This window comes from Phaethon aethereus (assembly GCF_964289735.1).
Source record: "Phaethon aethereus genome assembly, chromosome: 3".
Lineage (NCBI taxonomy): Eukaryota > Metazoa > Chordata > Aves > Phaethontiformes > Phaethontidae > Phaethon > Phaethon aethereus.
The window spans coordinates 71,119,986-71,140,084 of record NC_138576.1 but is presented as its reverse complement, the minus strand read 5'-3'; the positions used below and the strand labels follow the sequence as shown (position 1 = coordinate 71,140,084).

The 20,099-nt window shown below is 41.1% G+C and overlaps 1 protein-coding gene across 3 annotated transcripts in view; it reads left to right on the top strand.

Moving 5' to 3' along the window:
• Positions 1 to 20,099, top strand: part of TIAM2 (TIAM Rac1 associated GEF 2) — an 88,812-nt gene that overhangs the window by 27,378 nt on the left and 41,335 nt on the right. Inside the window, exons 7-12 of one of the 3 annotated variants that reach the window (XM_081997031.1) lie at positions 1,695 to 1,757; positions 6,553 to 6,720; positions 9,372 to 9,476; positions 9,941 to 10,019; positions 10,973 to 11,065; positions 12,114 to 12,374. In XM_081997031.1, the coding sequence (XP_081853157.1) occupies positions 1,695 to 1,757; positions 6,553 to 6,720; positions 9,372 to 9,476; positions 9,941 to 10,019; positions 10,973 to 11,065; positions 12,114 to 12,374 (769 nt within the window). Of the gene's footprint in view, positions 1 to 1,694; positions 1,758 to 6,552; positions 6,721 to 9,371; positions 9,483 to 9,940; positions 10,020 to 10,972; positions 11,066 to 12,113; positions 12,375 to 20,099 lie in introns of all 3 variants that reach the window. The other 2 variants (XM_081997033.1, XM_081997032.1) reach the window with 2 other exon arrangements.

Genomic DNA, 20,099 nt, shown 5'->3' with positions numbered 1-20,099 from the left:
ACCCGTAAAAGTGAGGAATTTTTAAGGGCATGGCTTGAAAGCTGACCCATGAACCTAGAAGGTGGCTGAAAAGGGAGCCACGTCCTTGCTCAGACTGGTGTGTGCGCACATAATTGTATATCAAAATCAGAATAGGCCTGAGGCAGCCTTTCTTGTCTTTCAGCCCACGGGGAAACTGGGTTAAGCAGAGAAGTGGAGCTCGCTTCTCTGCTCATTGTGCTTGATGGTTTTGTCAAACAATAGGTTAAAAGTGTTTTGCTTTCTTGGATTTAAAAAAAGTTCATTTGACTGGAGCTGGTATGTTTTAATCTGCCGTACCCCAGCTTCAAAATTAGATTGTATATTCTTGAACATCGTTGTGTCAGAGAAGTTTTTAGTTTTATCTTAAGTTTAATTTTATGGTGTTAATAAAAAAAGGATTCAGAGTTTCTGTGCTGTGAGGCTTTCATAAACATTAATGAAATGGCTCAGTCTTTTACAAATCAGCTAATAAAACTGCACTGTAGCAGATGGGGGATGTCTAGGCTCACATTATCCTAAGTTTCTTAAATGCTTATCTGCTTTCTTGTGTCGAAATGATAAACTGTTTTGAGAAATCATAAACAATAAAATACTTTGGTTACATCTGTGGGTGGGACAAGGAAGAGGAAGTTCAGAAGTTGTGCCCTTTATTTGCATTGGCAGAAACTGGATTTTGTATGAAATTTTAGGAGAGTTTGTTGTTGTCTTGATTTATCCAGAAGGCTTTTGCTAGTACAAAAAAAAAAAAATTAGAGAGAGAAGAAAAACCTAAACAAAAAAAGCTCAGATGTAAGTTTGATATTGTCCTGATTTGTTGACTGCAGGCGGAGTTAAAAAAATGCTCTTTATATTTGCACTTTGGGAGGTTAATATTATCATCTGCAAATCTCAACATCGTGTATAAACTATATAGACATCTATCCATGTGTTTATACAATCCTTATCACCAAAATATCTCATTGTATCCATAGCCATTTATTGGATTTAAAACAAAAAATCATTAATAAGCCTAACACCTTTGTGAGATACTAGTAGTTAAACTTTCAAAACAGATGGGGAACTTAAGTCTCAGTTTCTGCTTTCTTCACTTCCAAAGGAGACACAGTAGTCAGCTATTTTCATTACTTAATAGTGCGGGTTTTGGGTCAAGTATGGTTTTAAAGCTGAGCTACAAGTTTCTGTTGATAGTGTCAAGCTAACTGCTCTGTTAGAAGAGATGAAAAACTGTAGGGTAAAGAGCTGATTTGAAATATTTCCTTTAAATCATTATGAGATTTGTAGCTGTACCTAACAGTATCCTGAAGGATGAAACTGTAACTTCCAGCATAGTGCATGATTTGAAGGTAAATGACTTTGATCTTATTGCTAAAGAGTAGACAGGAAAACACAAGGACATGAATGCTTTTATATATACTTGAATGTGAGTGTTCATGAAGACTGAAAGAGAAAACTTGCTTAAATTTTCTTTGTAGAGGGAGATTTGTATTTCTGTAAAATTTCTAGTCAGAATAAACCATAAAAAGCACAAAAAGAGCCCTGGGGTGTAGCAGGTTGATATATATTTATTAATTTAGTTTTCGTTTTTATTTTTTCAAAGAATTTACCTAACACAGGTAAGAAATAAAGGTGTTTATTTGTTTAACCTATTTATTTGTCTGTAATATTTTTAATAGATTTTTGATTCAGCTGGAGGACATGGATTTGCTGGTGTCCAGAATTCGGCCAACTCTGTTGAGGTAAGATATTCCTGTACTCATTCTGCACCATCTTGTTTTTAAATTCCTGAATGTATTTCACTAAGTATACTGACTATATGATGAGGCTGGTTCAGAAACCCCACGGAGGTTCATAGCATGCAGTTAGCATTAGACGGCAGGATTATAATTCTGCTAATGAAACCACTTTAACCTAAGTTTCTGAACATGCATGGTAGCCTTTTTAAAAAAAATAATAATAATTAAAAAAAATCTCTAGAAGTTTTTTCACAGCGCTAATCCTTACAGTGTGTACACTGTCTGAGAGAGATTTGGAACCGAGCTTCTTTGAAAGCATCCTTCACAGTGTGGTGAAACTCAAGGTGTATTTTTCCCCTTTGCCTACTTCAGCAGAACCCGTGTATTTTGAGTGTAAAGGTAAATAAGGTCTAATTAAAGTCTGTGGAGCATACCAGCAGAGAAGTGATAGTTAATATATAGCTGGAGATTGCCCAAGTAAAGGAAGAGGAAGTGACATCCCCTCAGCAGCATTACCCAGTAAATAGCTGCGGCTGATGTTCTCCAGTGCCTGGGAGGAGGAGGAGGAGGAGGAGGAGGGCTGCCGCTCGTCCCTGCCTGGCGTCAGTCACCGTCCCTCTCAGCTCCCGCAGCATCCCTGGGGATAACGTCATCGTCCCCTTTGGAAGCAAAACAGGACGCTCCAAAATCCATAATGACATCCATGTAGGACTGCTGAGTGTTGTCTGTGTACTGTGGGGCTTACACAGACAGAGTCTTTCTCCCTTGGTGGGCTTGTGCAGGCTCCAAATAAAAAATTCAAATTAAGTCTCAGGCACAGGGTTTCTGGACTTTGTTTTCCGTATGGTATAGCTGGATTTCTTCAATGGCAACATGTGCCAGACGCAAAGGGATATTTATCTTCCCATCTACACCCTGTCTCTTTTTCTCCTTTGTTCCCTGAACCAGATATTCCCTCGATGCAGTTCAAAGCTTAAAAGAAGACTTTAAAAAATCATACTACACTACTGCTCCCTTTCAGCTGAGTTTGTTTACCAGGTATTAGACAAAAAGTAAAAATCTGCATTTAAAATAAAATATTGCTCTTGAAAATTATTAACTATAATGAAGAGCTGTAATGAATCTCATGAGGAAGGTTTGGACAAAGTTCCTCATTTCTCATAGGCTTTTAGGTTGGTTTTTTGTATCATTACGTGCTACACAGTTTATTTTCTCATCAAGAGCCTTCATTTAATGTCTAGATAAGAGAGAAATATATAATTATACAGAAGTTACACCACTGAGAGAGGCATCTCCCACTGACAGCAGCTAATCCTGTAATGCTGTTTTGCCTTCTGAAAGTATCTTCACGTTTTGTCTGTTCTTTGAAGAAGTATATTAAATCTGAATTCCTTTAGTTACTTGACCACTTGCTTGTTATTTCCTGGAGTGGGAAAGTATTTAAACCAGATTACTCCTCTCTTTTCAAAATAGATTGTAATTATGCAGGATTTCTGGGTGAAGTGATCTTCTGTAGAGAACACTTGCAAATTCCTCCAGAATGTACCGTTGCGTTGTGAGATGACATCCATTTCCCACCTCAACAGCACACACAATTCATTCCTGTCCAATGCTGTTAAAACTTGGAAAGGTTTGGTCCCTCCTAAAACTGAGAAGAGGCAAAATCTCTTGCGTGCACCCGTGAAGGTTTCTCCTGAAGGTCTGTGATGCTAGTTCCTTGGTTTAGCATCGTCCCCCTCGGGGTTGGGAGGTCAATGGTGCTGCCTTGTGCAGTGGGGTCTGCTGTGGGTCTTCTGTCCTCTGGTCTAACAAGAGTGTTTGCTCTTCCTGAATCCTTCTGAGGAGACAGAGAAAGGTTTTGAATGCGCCAGGGAGCAGGCAGAATTAAGTCCCTTTGGTGCCGTGTCAGGGAAGGGACAAGGTCTGGCTTCTTGATCCAGCTCTGGATAAAAGAATTCTTCTCCAAATTCAGGCAGAGGCTCACAGCCCCACTCCCCAGGTAAAGGGGACCGGCATGGGGGCAATGTCACTGCAGATTTTCAGCTAGACTTTTACAAAGGGTTGTTTTTCAAGACTGAAAAAACCCCGAAATTTAGGTGCTGAAGCAAAGGCCTGGAGCTCAACCTTATTTCTAGAAAAACATTACTATTATTGTTGTTTTTGTTGTTATTATTATTACCTCAATCTTATTTCCAAAACCTTTTTTTAAATGGGAATTAAATGCGTGGACATTTTTAAGATCCTGACATTTTGATGAATCACACGACAACTCAGAAGTGATTCATCATAACTCTGAAAACCGTTGCTTTGGCATCAGCCTGGTTTCATTGGCTGATTTCAAATGAAAAACAAAAACAGGATCAAAACTTTTATAAAATGCTACCTGAGGAGGGCAGGGAATGACGAATTGTGAAGTCTGCCAGGGAGGCTGTGTTTTCCCTGAAAAGGATAATAAAACCAGAGGCAAATAGTGGGAGGAAATTATGAAGTAACCTATTGGTCCTGCAGCAGCCCTGTGGCACAACGTGTGACAGTCTGCAAATCCTGGCGCCTATTTCTGGAAAATTGGAGGGGTTGTTATAACTTTATGTGGCAATGAATGAATGAACTATTGTAGAATTAGTCACTGCAGGCATAACAGGAAGAAAAAATCTCTTTTCATGTCAGATTTTCTGAGATGGAAAATGTGGATGAAGCAACAGTACCTTGACTGCAGTTAAGGAACATAGTCATGTTTAATAACAGAGGCGAGTTTATCTCGAGGCGTGTGCTTGAGCACCAGGGTACGTGGCAAGGAAGGGGAAGTATCTCACATTGGCTGCAGAACTTTCTGTCCTGTCTTAAAAGCTTCTGGAAAAATGGTGGCCTTAAACCTATTTCTCATTACCTTAATCCTCTTATGTTTTGGGGTCTGTTTTATTTTCATCTCTGGCAATGGTGAGATTTATTTCAGTTGCACAGATATGAAGAACTGCTGTTGCACTGCGGTAGTTCCAAACCTCGGAGCTGCTGGGAGCATCTCCCTAGCTGAGGCGACATAGCTTCGGTTTTCCCTGGAGGAAGCCGCCAGAGAATTCAGTTTGACTCATTCCTGCTAAACTCTCGCAGCCTGCCTGCCTTGCCCTTTCTCCTTTCTGTTATTTACACCATGGAAGGAGGTCAACGTTTATTCCCAGGCACTTGATTTAGTGCTTTCTGAGAGGACCACGCTTCTGTGGGAATTATCTTCTTCAACAACACTAGTGTTAGGAGCAGTCTGGAACCACAGCCAGCAAGGTGAAACTTCACCTGGTGTAGATTTCATCACTTCATTAATTGCAGTAGCGTAACAGGATTTCTGTTACGTATAGTAGTTGCTGGATTTTCGTGGGATTTCCATGGAACGTGTTAATTAAAATTTCATTTTCAACTAGTTAAAAGGGACAGTTGAGCAAGAGATACAAGATTTGTCAATGCCATTAGTTCATTAATATTATTCCACCAAAACCAACGTTACTCTGGCATGAAATTATTACTGTGCCATACTCTGGGTTGGCTGCAACCTGAATTTCTGCATTGCTTGGTAATTACCTCAATAGGATTGCTTACCTCATCGTTTTCACAGCCACAGTTGTTATTTGGAAAAACAAAATAATATTGGTCTCTCTGTTGCTACTGGTAGATTGTTGTCAATAACTTTGCTGCCTGCAGCAAGGGAAGCAGTCCCTGTGCAGTGATTTTACTGCAGCATTTTAATTGCAGTGCACCCCTGGGCTTGTGTCCTGGCAGAGCCAGGAGGAAGAATTACATCATCAAGGGGTTTTGTGTAGGCAGCCCCCCCCCCCCAACCAAACAAACAAATAAAAATACAAAGAAAAAAGCGTTAGGGAGGTAGGCACTCCTGAGAACAGCTCAGCATATTTTAAGATGTGTCTTCGGTGGCAGTTGGGCCACTTTAGGGGGTTATTGTCCCTTTCCGTTGACTGTAAGGAGAATCGAGGGACCCTATCTGTGTAAACTTCAGTGCCTCGCTGTGGGTATCTAAGTGACGTGCTGAATAGGCAAGTGCAAATATATAGGTGAAACTCCAAATTCTGAACAGCTCTCAGTGTTTTTCTTCTCCTTTTGTGACTTCATCTGGAACGTGTAGCCTCAAGTGCAGCACAGGAGAATGTGCAAATGAAGGGTGAGAGCGCAACAGGGAAATTATTCAGGGTGGATGTTGTTATTTGATCAAGCGGAGTGGCTTTGGAACAAGTGTGAATGTGAAGCAAAATGGTAAACAGGCAAATACCCTGTGCTACCTATGGAACAATATGTTCTTAAACTGTAAATAAAATAGGAACACTTTATTCCTGCTTTAGTCTTTTATTATGTTATGGTAAGCCTTGCTCCACAGTGCTCTCTGCTGGAAGTTTACTATATTATAATTTTCTGTCAAAATTACAGTAATTCCGTTTTTCTTGCATTTGTTAATAAAGTAAAATTGTAGTAGCTGGTTCTTCTCAAGAATTTATTCCCATTGTGATATAATACTAGGTAGCTACATATTTTCACTTCGAGTTAAATCAACAATTAATATAAGATAAAGGCATAAAAGCCCGTAATGGGAATGCAGAGGAACCACAACCTGTTCTCAAGAACATCAAGTGTTCGATAGTGAATGAGAGAAGGTAACGGAACTTTGTCCCTATCTTGCCATAGGGAAATACACGGTACTGCGTCTAAATACATACCCACCGCAAACTGCCAAAGTAATTGTACTTTTGGGTTTTTTTTCAACATTCACATGTGTTGTACGTTTCTCCCTTGTTTCCAGCAGCATGTCGATGACTTTTTGAATGTCTACTGCTCAGTGCCAGAGAGCATCCCGAAGGAGAGTGCTTGGGAAACACAGACATATGTTCACTTCTATGACGGCCAAGGAGTGGCGCTGACCCTCAAGCCAGAGCACAGGGTGGAAGATGTTTTGTCTTTGGCATGCAAGGTACTCGTTTTTTGTGTATGATTGCATCTTGTTAATAGCTCTAGACTTGAGAAGGAACATAATGTATCAGAGGATGCCTACGTAGTGAGAGCATAATAGCAGCATCTCCCTGTCACTGTGTTAAGGCACATTGCTCTGTTTCCTTTAGTTACTTACGTATTGTAGCCAAGGTAGCAGGCTGTGGAAAAGTTTCCAAGAAGCGTTGGTCAAGACAGCACACAGTGTCTTAGAGAGCGGTGGCGGTTTGCCGGGTAGTCAGCCCCTGAAAAATCTCAGCACGTGTCCGCTCTATGTTGTCATTGCAGCGAACCCAGTTTTCTGTGCAAATTAGTCATAGAGGAGTAACGGCCGACTGGTCGAGTTAATGCCAGGTGGTGAAGACATTTAAGACTGCTATGACAAAGTCTGTCATATGTGTTTGCTTCTTAAAGGACCCTTTTAAGCTTTTCAGTAAATATCAGCTCTACTAGTGAAGTTCAAAGAGTGCATTTCCTTGAGATGGGATTTCCTTTGAGAGGGATTGCTATAGAACTTGGGGCAGAAAACTGAGTCACAAGCTGAAGGTAAAGTAGAAATACCAATTTTAACTACAGCCAAAAGACCAGCACCTCTAGAACATCACAACATACCTAGCACCTTTGTCTCCACGTGTGTCAGTGCTTGAATTTAGCTCTAGCTTCACGATTCAAGTCAGTTAAATTATGGAAACAAGCTTTTTGGAACAACTAACTTTTTTACTCCCAAGGTCTGTTTTCTGACAACTGGTAAATAAAGTTTATTTACTTCACAAATTAAAGGGAAAAACAGGTAAAAAGGAGTCCTGCTCTGTACAAAATCCAGCTGTAGCTTTTGGCATAGGTTAATATGAACATTCAGGTGAGCTCATTCAGCTGGCTTGAAGTTAATGATTTTTGAGGCTTCTAATGGAGGAAAGGAACCAATTCAATTGCTCTTTGCACCTGGTAATGTCATAAACAAATAAAAATTATTAAATTACACCAGTCTTTAAAAATCCAGAGTGAGCTATAGTTTTTAAATCAAAATAAGCACACTGATTTAGCTAAGTCACAATGCGTCTCCGTGGCACCACAGAGGAGGAATTATCTTCTAGTTGCTTTTGCTGGCGGAGACTGAATCCTGGAGAAACAGGTTAGTGCCTGGCTTTAAATTTTAAAAATTCACTGTACCTAATCAGGCTAAAGGGATTGTCTGAGGCATTATTTGACCACCAGATGGCACGGTAGAGCTGAAACATTTGGAAGTAGTTGACAAGTGACAGGCAAGACCCCTGAAAGAGGAAATAAAATTTATAAACGTAAAATTAAGTTGAAAAGGAAATTCCTTACCTCTCTTACTCCATCATTCCAAAATATTTGTAATTGTAAAGCTGACTTTTAATTTTCATTATCTGTATCGCATGAAAATTTAGTTTTAAATTATTTGAGTTTTTTCTTAAACATTTTTCTGTTTTATTTTTTCTTTCTATTCTGTGTGTAAAGCTTTTCATAAGCATTCTCTAACGCTGAATACTTTCTACTCATCTATCCTGGTTCTTTTCCTTCTTACATTTTCATTCTGCTCTGGTGAGTGTAAGGAATCTTTCTTCTTAACAGAACATGTTTGAATGTTATGTGTATAAGGATGAAGTTCAAAGGGGTGGTTGTTTTTTTTCCCTTCATTCATGCTTTATGGGGTTTATACTTTTCTCATTCCTGTTTTCGATCTGAGGCTTTTGGATAGCGTGTATAGAAAAAAAAAATGTGCATTTGAATAAAATTGTTCAGGGTACAGAACACATGCAACTTGTAAACTGTTACACATAATAAATTGTTAAGGTAATTACTAGTTACTCAGCAGATGCAGATTTTGTAAGCTGCAGAGATGCATTAAAGAGGTTAAGTAACCCTCAGGGATGCAGTCATTCCTCCTCTTTTAGAAATGTTGCTTCTGCCCGTTTTAGAAATGTTGCTCTATTAATATGCTAAAATGAAATGTTTTGTGCAGTGGTCTCACCAGCATCCTGATTTTCAGAGAGACTCTCATCAGGGGCTCAACACTTTCAGGCTAATATCCTTTGGGAATGTTCCTATTTCCCTTTGACTTCCTGTTGAGACAGGATTTTTGCTTTGACCTCACGTGGTGAAAAAAAATACGTGAAACTCTCTGATCATAGATAAAACCCAGCAATAAAAATAAAAACCAATAAAGGCAAACCCTTAGGGAGCCTGCTTCCCATCCCCTCTTCTAACATGCATATACATTTTCTACATCAGAAGAAAAAGTTGGTGAGCAGAACTGAGTCATTAAAAGTAGTCGCAGAAAAAGATGTTTGTGGGTTCAAAAGGACAGAAAACAGGTGTGATATCTTCAGAAACATATAGCAGTGCTCAGTTAATCTAATAGCCAAGACATAATGTTCATGAAAGAATTTGGGAGGATTGTAAGGGAAAATGGAAATTGCACTTGAACCCTGTCTTTTAAGCAATGCAGCTAGCTTTGTTTGTACCACAAAAATAGTTAAAAAAAGACTTGTTGAGGATTTCTTTTGCATGATTCCTAAAGAGCTTTTTGTGTGTGTGTGTCACTTCTTTGTCTTCTGGGATACTGGAAATAAATAACAAATTCCAAACCCCATTCTCTTTGTTCCTTAGATGAAACAGCTGGAGCCAAGAAACTATGGCCTACAGCTCAGAAGACTGGTTGATGAAAATACCGAGTATTGTGCTCCTGAACCATATGAATACATAGTAGACCAGGAAAGTGTGACTCCTTTTAGATAAAGCTCCATGATGTCTGTAGCTTCAGTTGAATTATCACCTACGAATATGTGTGATTCAGATCTAAAATAAGACTTTAAAGCTGTTCTTGGATTGCATTCTGCCATCCTCGTTCACACAACCCATGCCCATGCAGACGTTCAGGTGGCTAGGCACTACAAACACTCTCTTCAGGAACTGTTTGAAGATTTAACTGGGGCTTCTGGTACAAAATCAAAGTGTCAGTCTCTACTCCAGGCTGGGTTTTCTATATTTAGCTTGCTCTGCATTTAGTCCCACTAATACCCGTGACACTTGCACAGGGACACAGTTCTCTGTGTAAAGACAGCTAGCTTTGGCTCTTCATTGATGCAAAGAATGTTGTGCTTATTTCCCATGCTGGACCTTTAGGGTTTGGTGCTTGCAATTTCATAATTGGATTATGTTGGTTTTTTTTTTAACAGGTATATGATGAAATAGAAATTTGTCCATTAAATGTTCATCACGTTCATCTTACAAAGACTGAAAACATAAGTGATTTTGGTAAGTTTAACGAAAACAGCACTCAGGAATTTTTCTTTTTATTCTTCTAATTGCTTACTTCCTCTCTTCAGGAGTTTTCTGTCTCTTAGAGCAGGTAGAGCCCTCCTTGATAGCTCAAAATCTTGGGTCTGCAAAGGACTGGAGGCATTATAACAAGGACCTAAACTGGTTATTTTACACTGGCCAGCATGTTTCTTATGTCTCTGTTTGGGAAGGCTCCAGTTTCTAATTCTGCTGTGCTGGCCAAATAATTAAGTGTGGGATTGTCAGAAGACAAATTTCCTTTGCAATAATAAATACAATAATAAATAAAATTAATACAATCAGTCTCAGTTGGACCATGGTCAAGTTCTGCATTTTATTTTCTTTTTTTTGGTGGTGGGTTCCTCTATTGGCACAGTATCAACAGAGTGTCCTTTGGTACCAATTCTGACAGGCTTTTTACTTGTGGGAGGTGGTTATGCCTAGGAGTAGTTGTATACCTTGCAAAGATACCTTTGTAAGGCAGCTCTGCGCTATTCTTCAGCTGCAAGTCTGTCAGCTGGTCTGTCTCACTCACTGGTCTATATGGATTTGCTGCCTTATGCTTCAGGGTTTCAGGTTTTGGGTCTGTTCAGGACACCTGTGTCTGATGGACACAGTGCAGAACTCTTACCATAACGATGAGCTGTGCTATTGAAATGTCATGTGGGGGGAGGTAGGCAATATTTTTTTGAAATCTGATTTGTTTTTTTTACAGCACAGCATGACATTTCCCGGAAGTTGAAAAGTCCTATTAACTTTAATAGGCCTTACAATGACTGGGAAACAATGTGATTAATTTCTCTATGCTCCTTGGGTGTGTTCTCACAAGAAGTATTCTCCCTCTAGTTGTATAGAGTCTACTGAATACACAAAATAAAAGGGAAAGGTTTCTGAGAAAGTTTATTTGATTTAAGCCTCTTTTACTTCAGGTTTTGCTGTCACAGCAGAAGTTGATGAAAACCAGCATCTCACCCGTATATTTGTAAGTGATGTTCTCCATGATGGACTGGCATACAAAGAAGGTACTGTGTTGTATTATGCTTAACACTGTACTTCATTATCTTTTTAAAATCCCAAAACATGAAGGAGCTTTAGTACTGCTGTCTAAAATGGTTCTTGGCTTTTACTATTCATAGTTTTCTTTCCTGAAGACCATGGAAAGTATGTGATATTAGGAAAGGTAAGGTACGCAGAGTAACTGAACTGTCCTTTCAGTATAGTGAGGAGAGTTCTTGTTCACCCTCGGAGACAAAGCCTGTGTTCAGCCCTCCGACCAAGTGCTTTTCAACAGAGGAACAGGCTGGAGAAAGAGTTCATCTCACAGTGGGGAACCTCATGGGCTTGGTCAGTCTCCAAGACTGATCACTTCCACTTTTGCTGGCAATGAAAAGCAGCCTCCAGCCCCAAAACAGTTTTCTGTGTACATTTCTGCGAGCACCTTCTCTACTGTGCTGCTCAGAAACAGTGCTCTCCATCAGCACAGCAGGATCACGTCAGTTCTGCTTGCTGAAAAGCAGAGAGGCAAACCCAGAAAAACAGAGAGTTTAATTTGCTGCCTGAGGGTAATCACCACTTGGTTGTTGCTGACTTTGAAAGGCAGCGGTTGCCACTGTTTAGATGTATACAAAAGCTGATGAAGACTCCATCCGCTGCTGTTTCAGTTTTGCCTGAATGGTTTGATCTGTGTGACTAGTGCCTTGTTGTTCTCGGATAATGAAATATGTGTTATGGATACCACCAGTGTACAGCACCAAGTTGTGACAGCTGCCTCTACTCTAATCTTCTTGAAAGTTGTGCTGCTCTCCCACCCACCAAATTCTGTAGCATCTTTAGAAAGAAACAACTCAATTGCTGTACTATGTGCAACACCTACCAAAGTAAGCATGCGGTCGATCTGTATAATTATAGCACAAATAAAGCTCACATCGATTCTGATGGACTTGTTTTAGGATTAGGCTATTTGAATTAGAACTTAAATAAAAGGTGAATCAGCAAAAGGTTTGGTTTGCGACCCTTTACGTTTTATATTCCCTCGTTTTTTTTTTCTTCTTTTCTTTCACATGCTCCCAGGCCTCCGAGTAGGCAATGAAATCCTGAGCATAAATGGAGAGGCTGTGTCCGATCTTGACCTCAGGCAGATGGAGTTACTGTTTTCGGAGAGAAGCGTAATGCTCACTCTGAGAATGAACCATTACGAGACCCAGCAACCCTTATGTGCATCCTGGTCAGATGGTGACATTTCCAGGGACCCCAAGAGTTTGTTGCCCCCTCCAAACCAGTCACAGCTCCTGGAAGAGTTTCTAGATAACTTCAAAAAGAACACAGCAAATGGTAAGACGTTGACAATAATTTTATTACTTTCATCTCACTTCCAATATCACTGTTTTTTAAAACTCAATTATGTTTAAAATTCTGTGCTAGCCTCAGTGAGAAACCCAAGCAAAAATTGTTTTAAGTTCCATTTATGCTCCATGTCTGTCTGCTATTTTATTATTTTCTAGAAAGTAGAAATGGAACAGAATATAATCATTTCTGCAGGGAAATTATATTCTTTTAATCTGTTTGGCTGCACCATCCGGTATTATCAAGAGCTCTTTTAACTGTTCTGTCGTCTCGGGTATCTCCAGTACATCCATTTCCCAGGCATCGGTGGTTGAAATGACGTGATGACTTTCAGAGACTGAAGTGTTGTTTTGTGTTTACCATGCTTTATGTATGGTAAAGTACTGCATACATTCAGGGTACCTTAAATGCAATAATCATCATGACCTCAGAAAGGAGTCATTTTGCTCTGCTCCTGCCCAATGGTATTACCATGCTCCCGTTGGATAGAGCCACTTACTGTGGAGAAGAAAGCCTATGAAAACGGCTTTGATCGGAATTGTTTTGCTACTACATGCTTATATTTCTTACTCAATGTAATACCACTGTATTAGACATTGAATGGAGGACATATCCTAACAGTGCTATGTCAGGGTGAGATCCTGGTGGGTTTCCACATCAGGAGCACCAGGCAGGGAAGATGCCAAAAGCCTACGTGGTAAGGACTGCTCCTGGGTGACACCACGTCTCCCCAGCCCCCAGGAAGGTGCTAGTGCTCACTGCTGAGTTGCCTTTTCAGCTGGAAATAGGAGGTGGCACGTAGAGGGGCACCGCCACGCTGGGTGGAGGAGAGCCGTGGTCACGCTCCCCTTCCTTTAGCTGATCTTACTGCACGTGAGAAATACATCTTGTGCTGCCAGAATACTTGTAAATGCCGGTCTGAAATAGAAAGTATGTGGGGATTTGCTCCCCTTCCTTCCCAGGCCTTGACTATTTCTCAAGCAAGATAGAGGCAAATTTAACTCTAGTTTCTTGAGAGTAAAGGTGCAGTTTCCTCGCTGGACCTCTGGGGGATGCTAGTAAAATTCTGCAGGAAAGCTAGCCAGGGCGCACTGCTGCGCGCGGAGAGCTGCAAGAGGTACAAAAAGGGGTCGATGATTTTTGTATATAATTATGGTGGCGAGTGTTTTCTGATTGGATTTTTTTTCGTAATTAAAAATGGGAGAAGAAAAAGAATCACATAGGAGAAGTTGTTAGAATGGATTTAATTATAGAGCAATTTTATTAGGTCATCTTTTGAAATTAAAAGAAATCTGAATACAAATTTGTGGTACAGTAAGTAGCATCTCTCTCAGGGGCCTTAGTTCAATTTAAAATGCCATTAAATTGACTAGTGGCACATAAAAGTTAGTGTCATAAAACAAAAATTATGATAGAGCTAATTAATTACATAATTATACCAGGGCTATCATTCAGCTTGTTGGCTTGGTATCATAGGCCAGCATTACCTAGAGTATTCAGTATGATAAATGTATGTGTCCATTCACTAGATTCCTCCTTCCTCTGGGATAAATTTGCAACCTGTGCAAATATTCCATTATAATAGGAAATTACTGGAGTATTTATTACACTCTAAGCACAAGTGGATAAAGGGACATAGTATATTTGCTTTCGTGCCTATAAGCAACTAAGGAAGATTTATTTTATTCTGAAAGGGAACAAATAGTTCTAAATTAAGCTTCGTGAGAAGGACTTTCATGTTTATTGAATTTAGTGCTTAGTGTCTGATCACCTGATCAGGTTCAAATGGAAACAGAAGGAAATGGCATTATTTTGCATTAATAGATAATCATAAGGGGTTTAACTGTTCTGTGTCCTGTTACTCACTCAGGAATTGAAAAAGATTTTAGATAAGAAGAGGGGGTATTTAATGATCCAAGCAAGGATTTGGAGGCCAGAGACTCTTAAATTCACATCCAGTGTTTAATACTGTTCTGTCTCCTTTGGTAGAGTTGAGTGATTCACTCTTAAGACCACAGTTCTCAAAAATAATTTCTGACATTTGCTTGTCCATGTTGAGCCTGTTCTTCTAAGGCAGTGCCTTTGAAAGTCAGTTAGTACCAGCGGAGAGAGACCTCTTTCAAAAATCAAGCACAGTTTGGCTCAAGGTACATACCTGGAGTTAAAAACCTTAATGTTTATGCTGTCACCTCCCTGTTTTTAAAAATTGACTAACTCTATTTATCTTTCTAGAGTACTATGAGGATTAGTGAGCTAAAATTAAGAAGGTGCTTGGAAAGTGGAAATTTTCAGCACTGAGTCACACGGCAATACCCTGCCTAGTGCTTGGTGACAACCACCAGGCGAAAGCAAAACAGAATTTTCTTTAAATCACTGGCTTCATGTAACCTGGCTGGTAATAGTTTGTCTACATTCGTGTACAGTTTTGTAACTGCTTAGCATAACTGATGAATGCCTTTTCCTACGTATTCTGCTACGTTGAGGATAGCCAGTTATACCTTGTGGCAAACTTTGGCAGCCTGTGCTGTACAGAAGGGAAGTGATTGACTTTCTCCAAAGCCACTAACTCTGCCACTCCTAAAAATCATTCCCAGGGAGTCTTTGTGAGGGTGATTCATTTTCTCCAAGAGGTTGCTATGCCCTTGTAGCTGTATTTTGGACCTGCTGTGGTCATATCATTTCATCTCCCACGTGGCAACGCTATGTGCTTGCTGCTTAGCCGCTTGGCTAGTAATAAGCTTATACTGGAAAAGAAATGAGATGAAATACCTTTAAAAAATGCACTCATAAATGTGGAAAACCAAATAACAGAGCAACTAAATTTGCTCCAAGCTCCAGTGCTAGGGAAATTAAAGAAATACTTGTATTTGGAATTCTTACAACTATGGAGGGAAAAAATGCCTCATTTTAAGATGGCATGGATATTTGAGGAATAAACAGCAGAGGAGGCATGAGAATTGAAAACTGTATATTTAGGGCAACCCTGTGTGGGTTAATGATGTATCTATAGAGTGCTGAGGCAGCGGGGAGAAGCATAGTAGGTGTGAAAACCCATTGCAGTACATGAGTTGCTGTCAGAGTTGACAATATTATTTTTCCCCCCAGCAAGTGGGTTTTTGCCAAAAAAGCTGTCATTTCTGGTTAGCTGACACTGTTGAAATCAACCCTAATTTGTAAATAGATCTCTGTGATTAAAAGGAAAAAAAAAAGTGGGGGATGGCAGTTTGGATATGCATTAACAAGTTTCCATGAAGAAATACTTTCATCTGGGAGGGTTAGAGAGCGAAAAGGGAAAAAAACCTGTTAAAAAATAGAAAATAATAACAAAAAAAGATGAACATACTCTTTTTTCGCTCCTTGTTGTGAGGGTTAGAGAGGTAAATGGGAGAGAAACCATTAAAAAAAGAAAATAATAATAATAAAAAAAGATGGACATACTGTTCCTTCACGCCCTGTTGTATTCCTCTTTTGGGGTAGGGCAGTTACCTTCTGTGTGGGGTCTGGCCCATCTTTCTAGAGGTGTGGTCCCAGGAGCGGTGAAGAAGACTTGGGTGCTGCTGACAAGGGGGAGGCTTGCTCCTCCTCCTCCCCTGCACCACCTTAGCCCTCCCTTCCAGCCCCATAGCACTCGTCCCACCCCTGTGCTGGCAGCGGCACTTGGTGGAGCCTTTAATGAAGCTAATTAAGGAGAAAATTTTCTTTTTTTTCCTCCCCTGCAAACTCAGCGGGTTGAAGTGGCGGGTACAGAGGTCTGACAAGGGCCAGAGCCAGGTAAGCAGGAGGAGGAGGAGCGGGGAGCAGGCAGGTACCGGGGAGAGCTGGTTGGAAGGAGAGTTACCGTCAGAGGCAGCAAGCTGTCTTTCAGCCAACCTTCCTGCAAAGCACCCCTCTGGCCATTTTGGAGCATGGGTTTTGCCCTCTGCTTCCCACCTCTCAGGCTGATCCCTGGGTAGCAGCGTGGTCTGGGACGTGCTGGTTTGGGTCTCTCCTGATGAAACTATTTCACCTTGTATAAATGTGAAATGTCTCTCTGACCGCTGGAGTCAGAGAGAGTGTCAGGCTTCGTCCTGTTTGACGAGTAGCTGGGATGTGTGCTGGAGAGGAGCAATGACATTTCAGCTCCTGATCTGCTAAACATTGAGATATTTTTGCAAAATGTAAGTGCTTCAGGAGGAGGATCAATGGTTTGAACCCTCACGTGGGAAGTGGCTCTTCTGTTTCCCAAGACATGAGCCACTTCTGATTTTAATCTTAGTAAGCACGCACATAGGCAAAGCACATCAGTCAGCCACAAGTTTAATTTTGATATGACCAAGTTCTTTTTAAAAACGTGGTCGTGATAATAACTGGTTTGGATTCAGTTCCAAGGTACTTTCCGTTTCAAATACGCTTCGCTAGGTGGTTTAGATGCCTCTGTAACGCGTAATTGCAACTCCCAGCTTCTCCAGAAAACTTCGCGCCACTCAGCTCTGTCAGGTACCACCCAGGGGAAGGGAGGAGGAGGAGGCAGAGGTTGGCTCTGCCGCCAGCTGGCCGCACGCCCGCCGCCGCGCACGCCTCCCCAGGTAGCACTCCCTGCACCCTCTTCCAGCCCCAGCCCAGCCTGAGTATCAGAAAGACCTGTGTGTCCTTCTTGAGAGGAGAGACAAGGTCGGGAGGAGGTGAAGCCAAGGTGCTCCGTAGCCTCCAGCAGCCAGGGGCTGCGCCTGGTGCACCGGCTCAGGCCGCTCTGCTTGTTGCTGTTTGCCCACAGGTTTTAAAGCATTTCATAAGCGCCTTTTAATGTAACGTTCAAAGCGTTTCGTAAACAAAAGTAACACTATTACTTAACTGAAAAACATTTCTAAAATAACTTCTACTTTTAGTTCTTCCCAAATCGGGTCGTGTTGGTTTGCCTAGCTGCTGTTTTGGCATTTACGTTCTCCTCATTGTGCTGTAGGGCATGGCACTCATTGCGCTGTGTGTGTGAGCAATCAAAGAAATGTATTTTTATTCTTTCACAGGAAACTCTTTTGAGCTCAGAAGAGGTGAATATTGCTTCTTAGCTTCCTGAGACCTGAGAACACTCACATTCCTGTTAGATGTGGGCCCTGATCTGTGTTAGTTGTACAGATCTGCACATACCGCTCCCTCTTGCCTGGTGGACCTAATACCAGATATCTGGTGGTTTTTGCATGGTGTGGGGCAACACACTAGAAAAGCAGTGCCTTATTTTAACATAGATGTGTAGTTCTCTGTGCAGCATGACTGCTTATCTGCCTGAAGATCAATGACTCTGCTGGGTTTTCTTTTCTTTACTCACTACGAAATTTACTTCAGCAGGAAGCCACGTAGATGTGATAGGACATGCAGTGGCTGTTCATCAAAGCAAGCTCAGAGGTGAGGTGTGTGTTTACAGTAGTCTTGGGCAACCGTGGTACATTGGCTCCTGCTCCAGCTTTTTGTGTGCCTTTAACGCAAGTGTCTTTGTCCTGCGCTTTTCTGAATCATCGAGAAGAGACTAAGTCTGACCTGTGACAGTATCTGGGACTGTAGGAGTGTGGAGGTTAATTCAAAGAAAGCTTTTGCCTCCTCAGAAGCTGGATCCATAGGATCACTTGTTGCCTACTGCGTGTTTTGCAATACAGAGTGTTTCCCAAGAGTGGTGGTTTAATGAGCTCTTACTGGCACTTGACAAACTGTCCTGTTGGCTTCCTGCTAGATGCGTATGCTGCAAATTAAGAGATTGTTTATGCTATAAAATGGGACAGCCTTAAATGCTCTTCGTTGTGCTTTTCTGCTGAAAGAGTGTTCTGTTCTGCTTTGCTAAGTGCTGCTATGATTTAATCCCTGTGAAGTCAGTGGGCCAAATTGTTTTTTCCTGGTGTAAACTCCATTAAACCCTGTGGAGCTGCATATTCTGTCTCAGTGGCAATATGTAGGCATAAATCATGACACTGCCCATCCTACTGAATCCTGTAGAGTGACAATACGGTCAGCAAGGAGATCTGTTAATGATGATAAAGTTAGAGACATTCACATGTAGACCAGTGCCTTAGGCATAATTTAAAACACATCAAACAGCTAGTTTGTCTTGTGTTTCACAGAGGTAAGGTAGGTTGAGTAATTATAAAAAACTGTCTAAGCTAGCCACAGATTCTTGCTAAACTATTAAGTAACTTTTTTTCCCCCCTTTTTCCCCTTTCTGTTTTCATTACTTTTGTGCCTATGAATCTGAGATGGAGGAGAAAATGTGCTGCTAAGGTGGTACACTTGGTACCTGGGCAGGGCCAGCTCCATTTGCTTTCCAACAGTCCTTGGTGACCTCGGAAAATGGCCAAAACCATCCTATGCAAGCAATCCCTCAGTAGCAGCAGAAGGCAGGAGAGGAGCTATTGGCAGCATCCCTGCATGTCTGGCGGTCCCAGCCTGGAAGACCTAAGGGCGGCAGTGGGCAGCAGCCTTTGCTGACACTTACACAGGATGGTGCCACCCAACATGGGCTCTGCTGTCTCTTCCTCCTCCGTGCTGCAGCCACACATCTCCAGTTGTTCAGCTGGAATAGAAGGGTGATGCACTAGCTACGGTTAACACTGGCCACCAGTGAGACTGTATCTAAGAAGGCATTTGTTATGCACTTAAGAAATGAATGTGTTTGGGCAACAATTTGAGAAACCAGTGTGAAGTGTTAACACTTAAAAACTTAAAACACTGAAAAGCCTGAACAGTTGTCTGACTGGCAGATACTTGGACAGAGAAAGTTTAGAAAGTTAAATAACCCTATAAAAACCTATCATTGATGTGCAGGGGCTAATCAGGCATTGCTACACGAGTGCAGGCAGCTATTTCCTGTTATGTTGCTAATTTGTATCTCCTGTTGATTACTGAATTAGCAAATGAGTCAAATTGCTTTACTTCACGATGAACAGTTGACCAACAAAGGAACTCCCAAGGGATCTAAAGGACTCTGCTCCAGCTTCAAAATGGATATTTCTGCAGATATTTAGAAAAAAAGAAGAGAGAGCATAAAGCAGCCTACAGAAAGTCACACTTGCAGAAGTAGGTGGCTGACTGGAGCGAAGCCACTGTTCAGCATGTGGCCCAACATGTCTTAAGCAAGCTGTATAATACAAGAATATTTGCATGAACATACTGGGGTTTTCTAAAGATGAAAATGTGGAGTGTTTAAAGGAGACGCGTCCCTTTCCTCACTGAAGGATGAGAACAAAGGACAGACTTGTTCTGCTTGAGCATTTCAGACCCTAGCCAGAAGCAAGAGTTTCTCTTCGTCTAGGCAGTATCAGATCTACAAAAGGAAGCAGCCTGGTTGCATTGTCCTTCAGGAAGCATGTAGAGCACCTTCTGATGTTTCATAGTTTGCTCCCTGAATCCAAAACATATGGATGAGAGGGGCCATGCAGGGAACCTTCTTGTCTGGCCTGTAATTGCATGTCTTGTTTGGTAACAATTAGTCTTGTCAGTGACAGGCATCTGTTAATTCTGTGTTTAAGAAGCCTATCTAGGAAGACTGATGTTATGACAGCTGCATGCTAATTTTCTTCCATATTTAACATCTTGAATGAATTCCCAAACGAAGTTTCTAGCTATGCCAAATAGTCAGTTGTTGCAGCCTTGAAGCTAAGCTGAGAATGTACCTTCCAGCCAGTCCCAAAATAGGTTACAAAATGCCTAGGACAACAAGAAGTGATAAAAGCCAAAGTATCTTGCACAGAT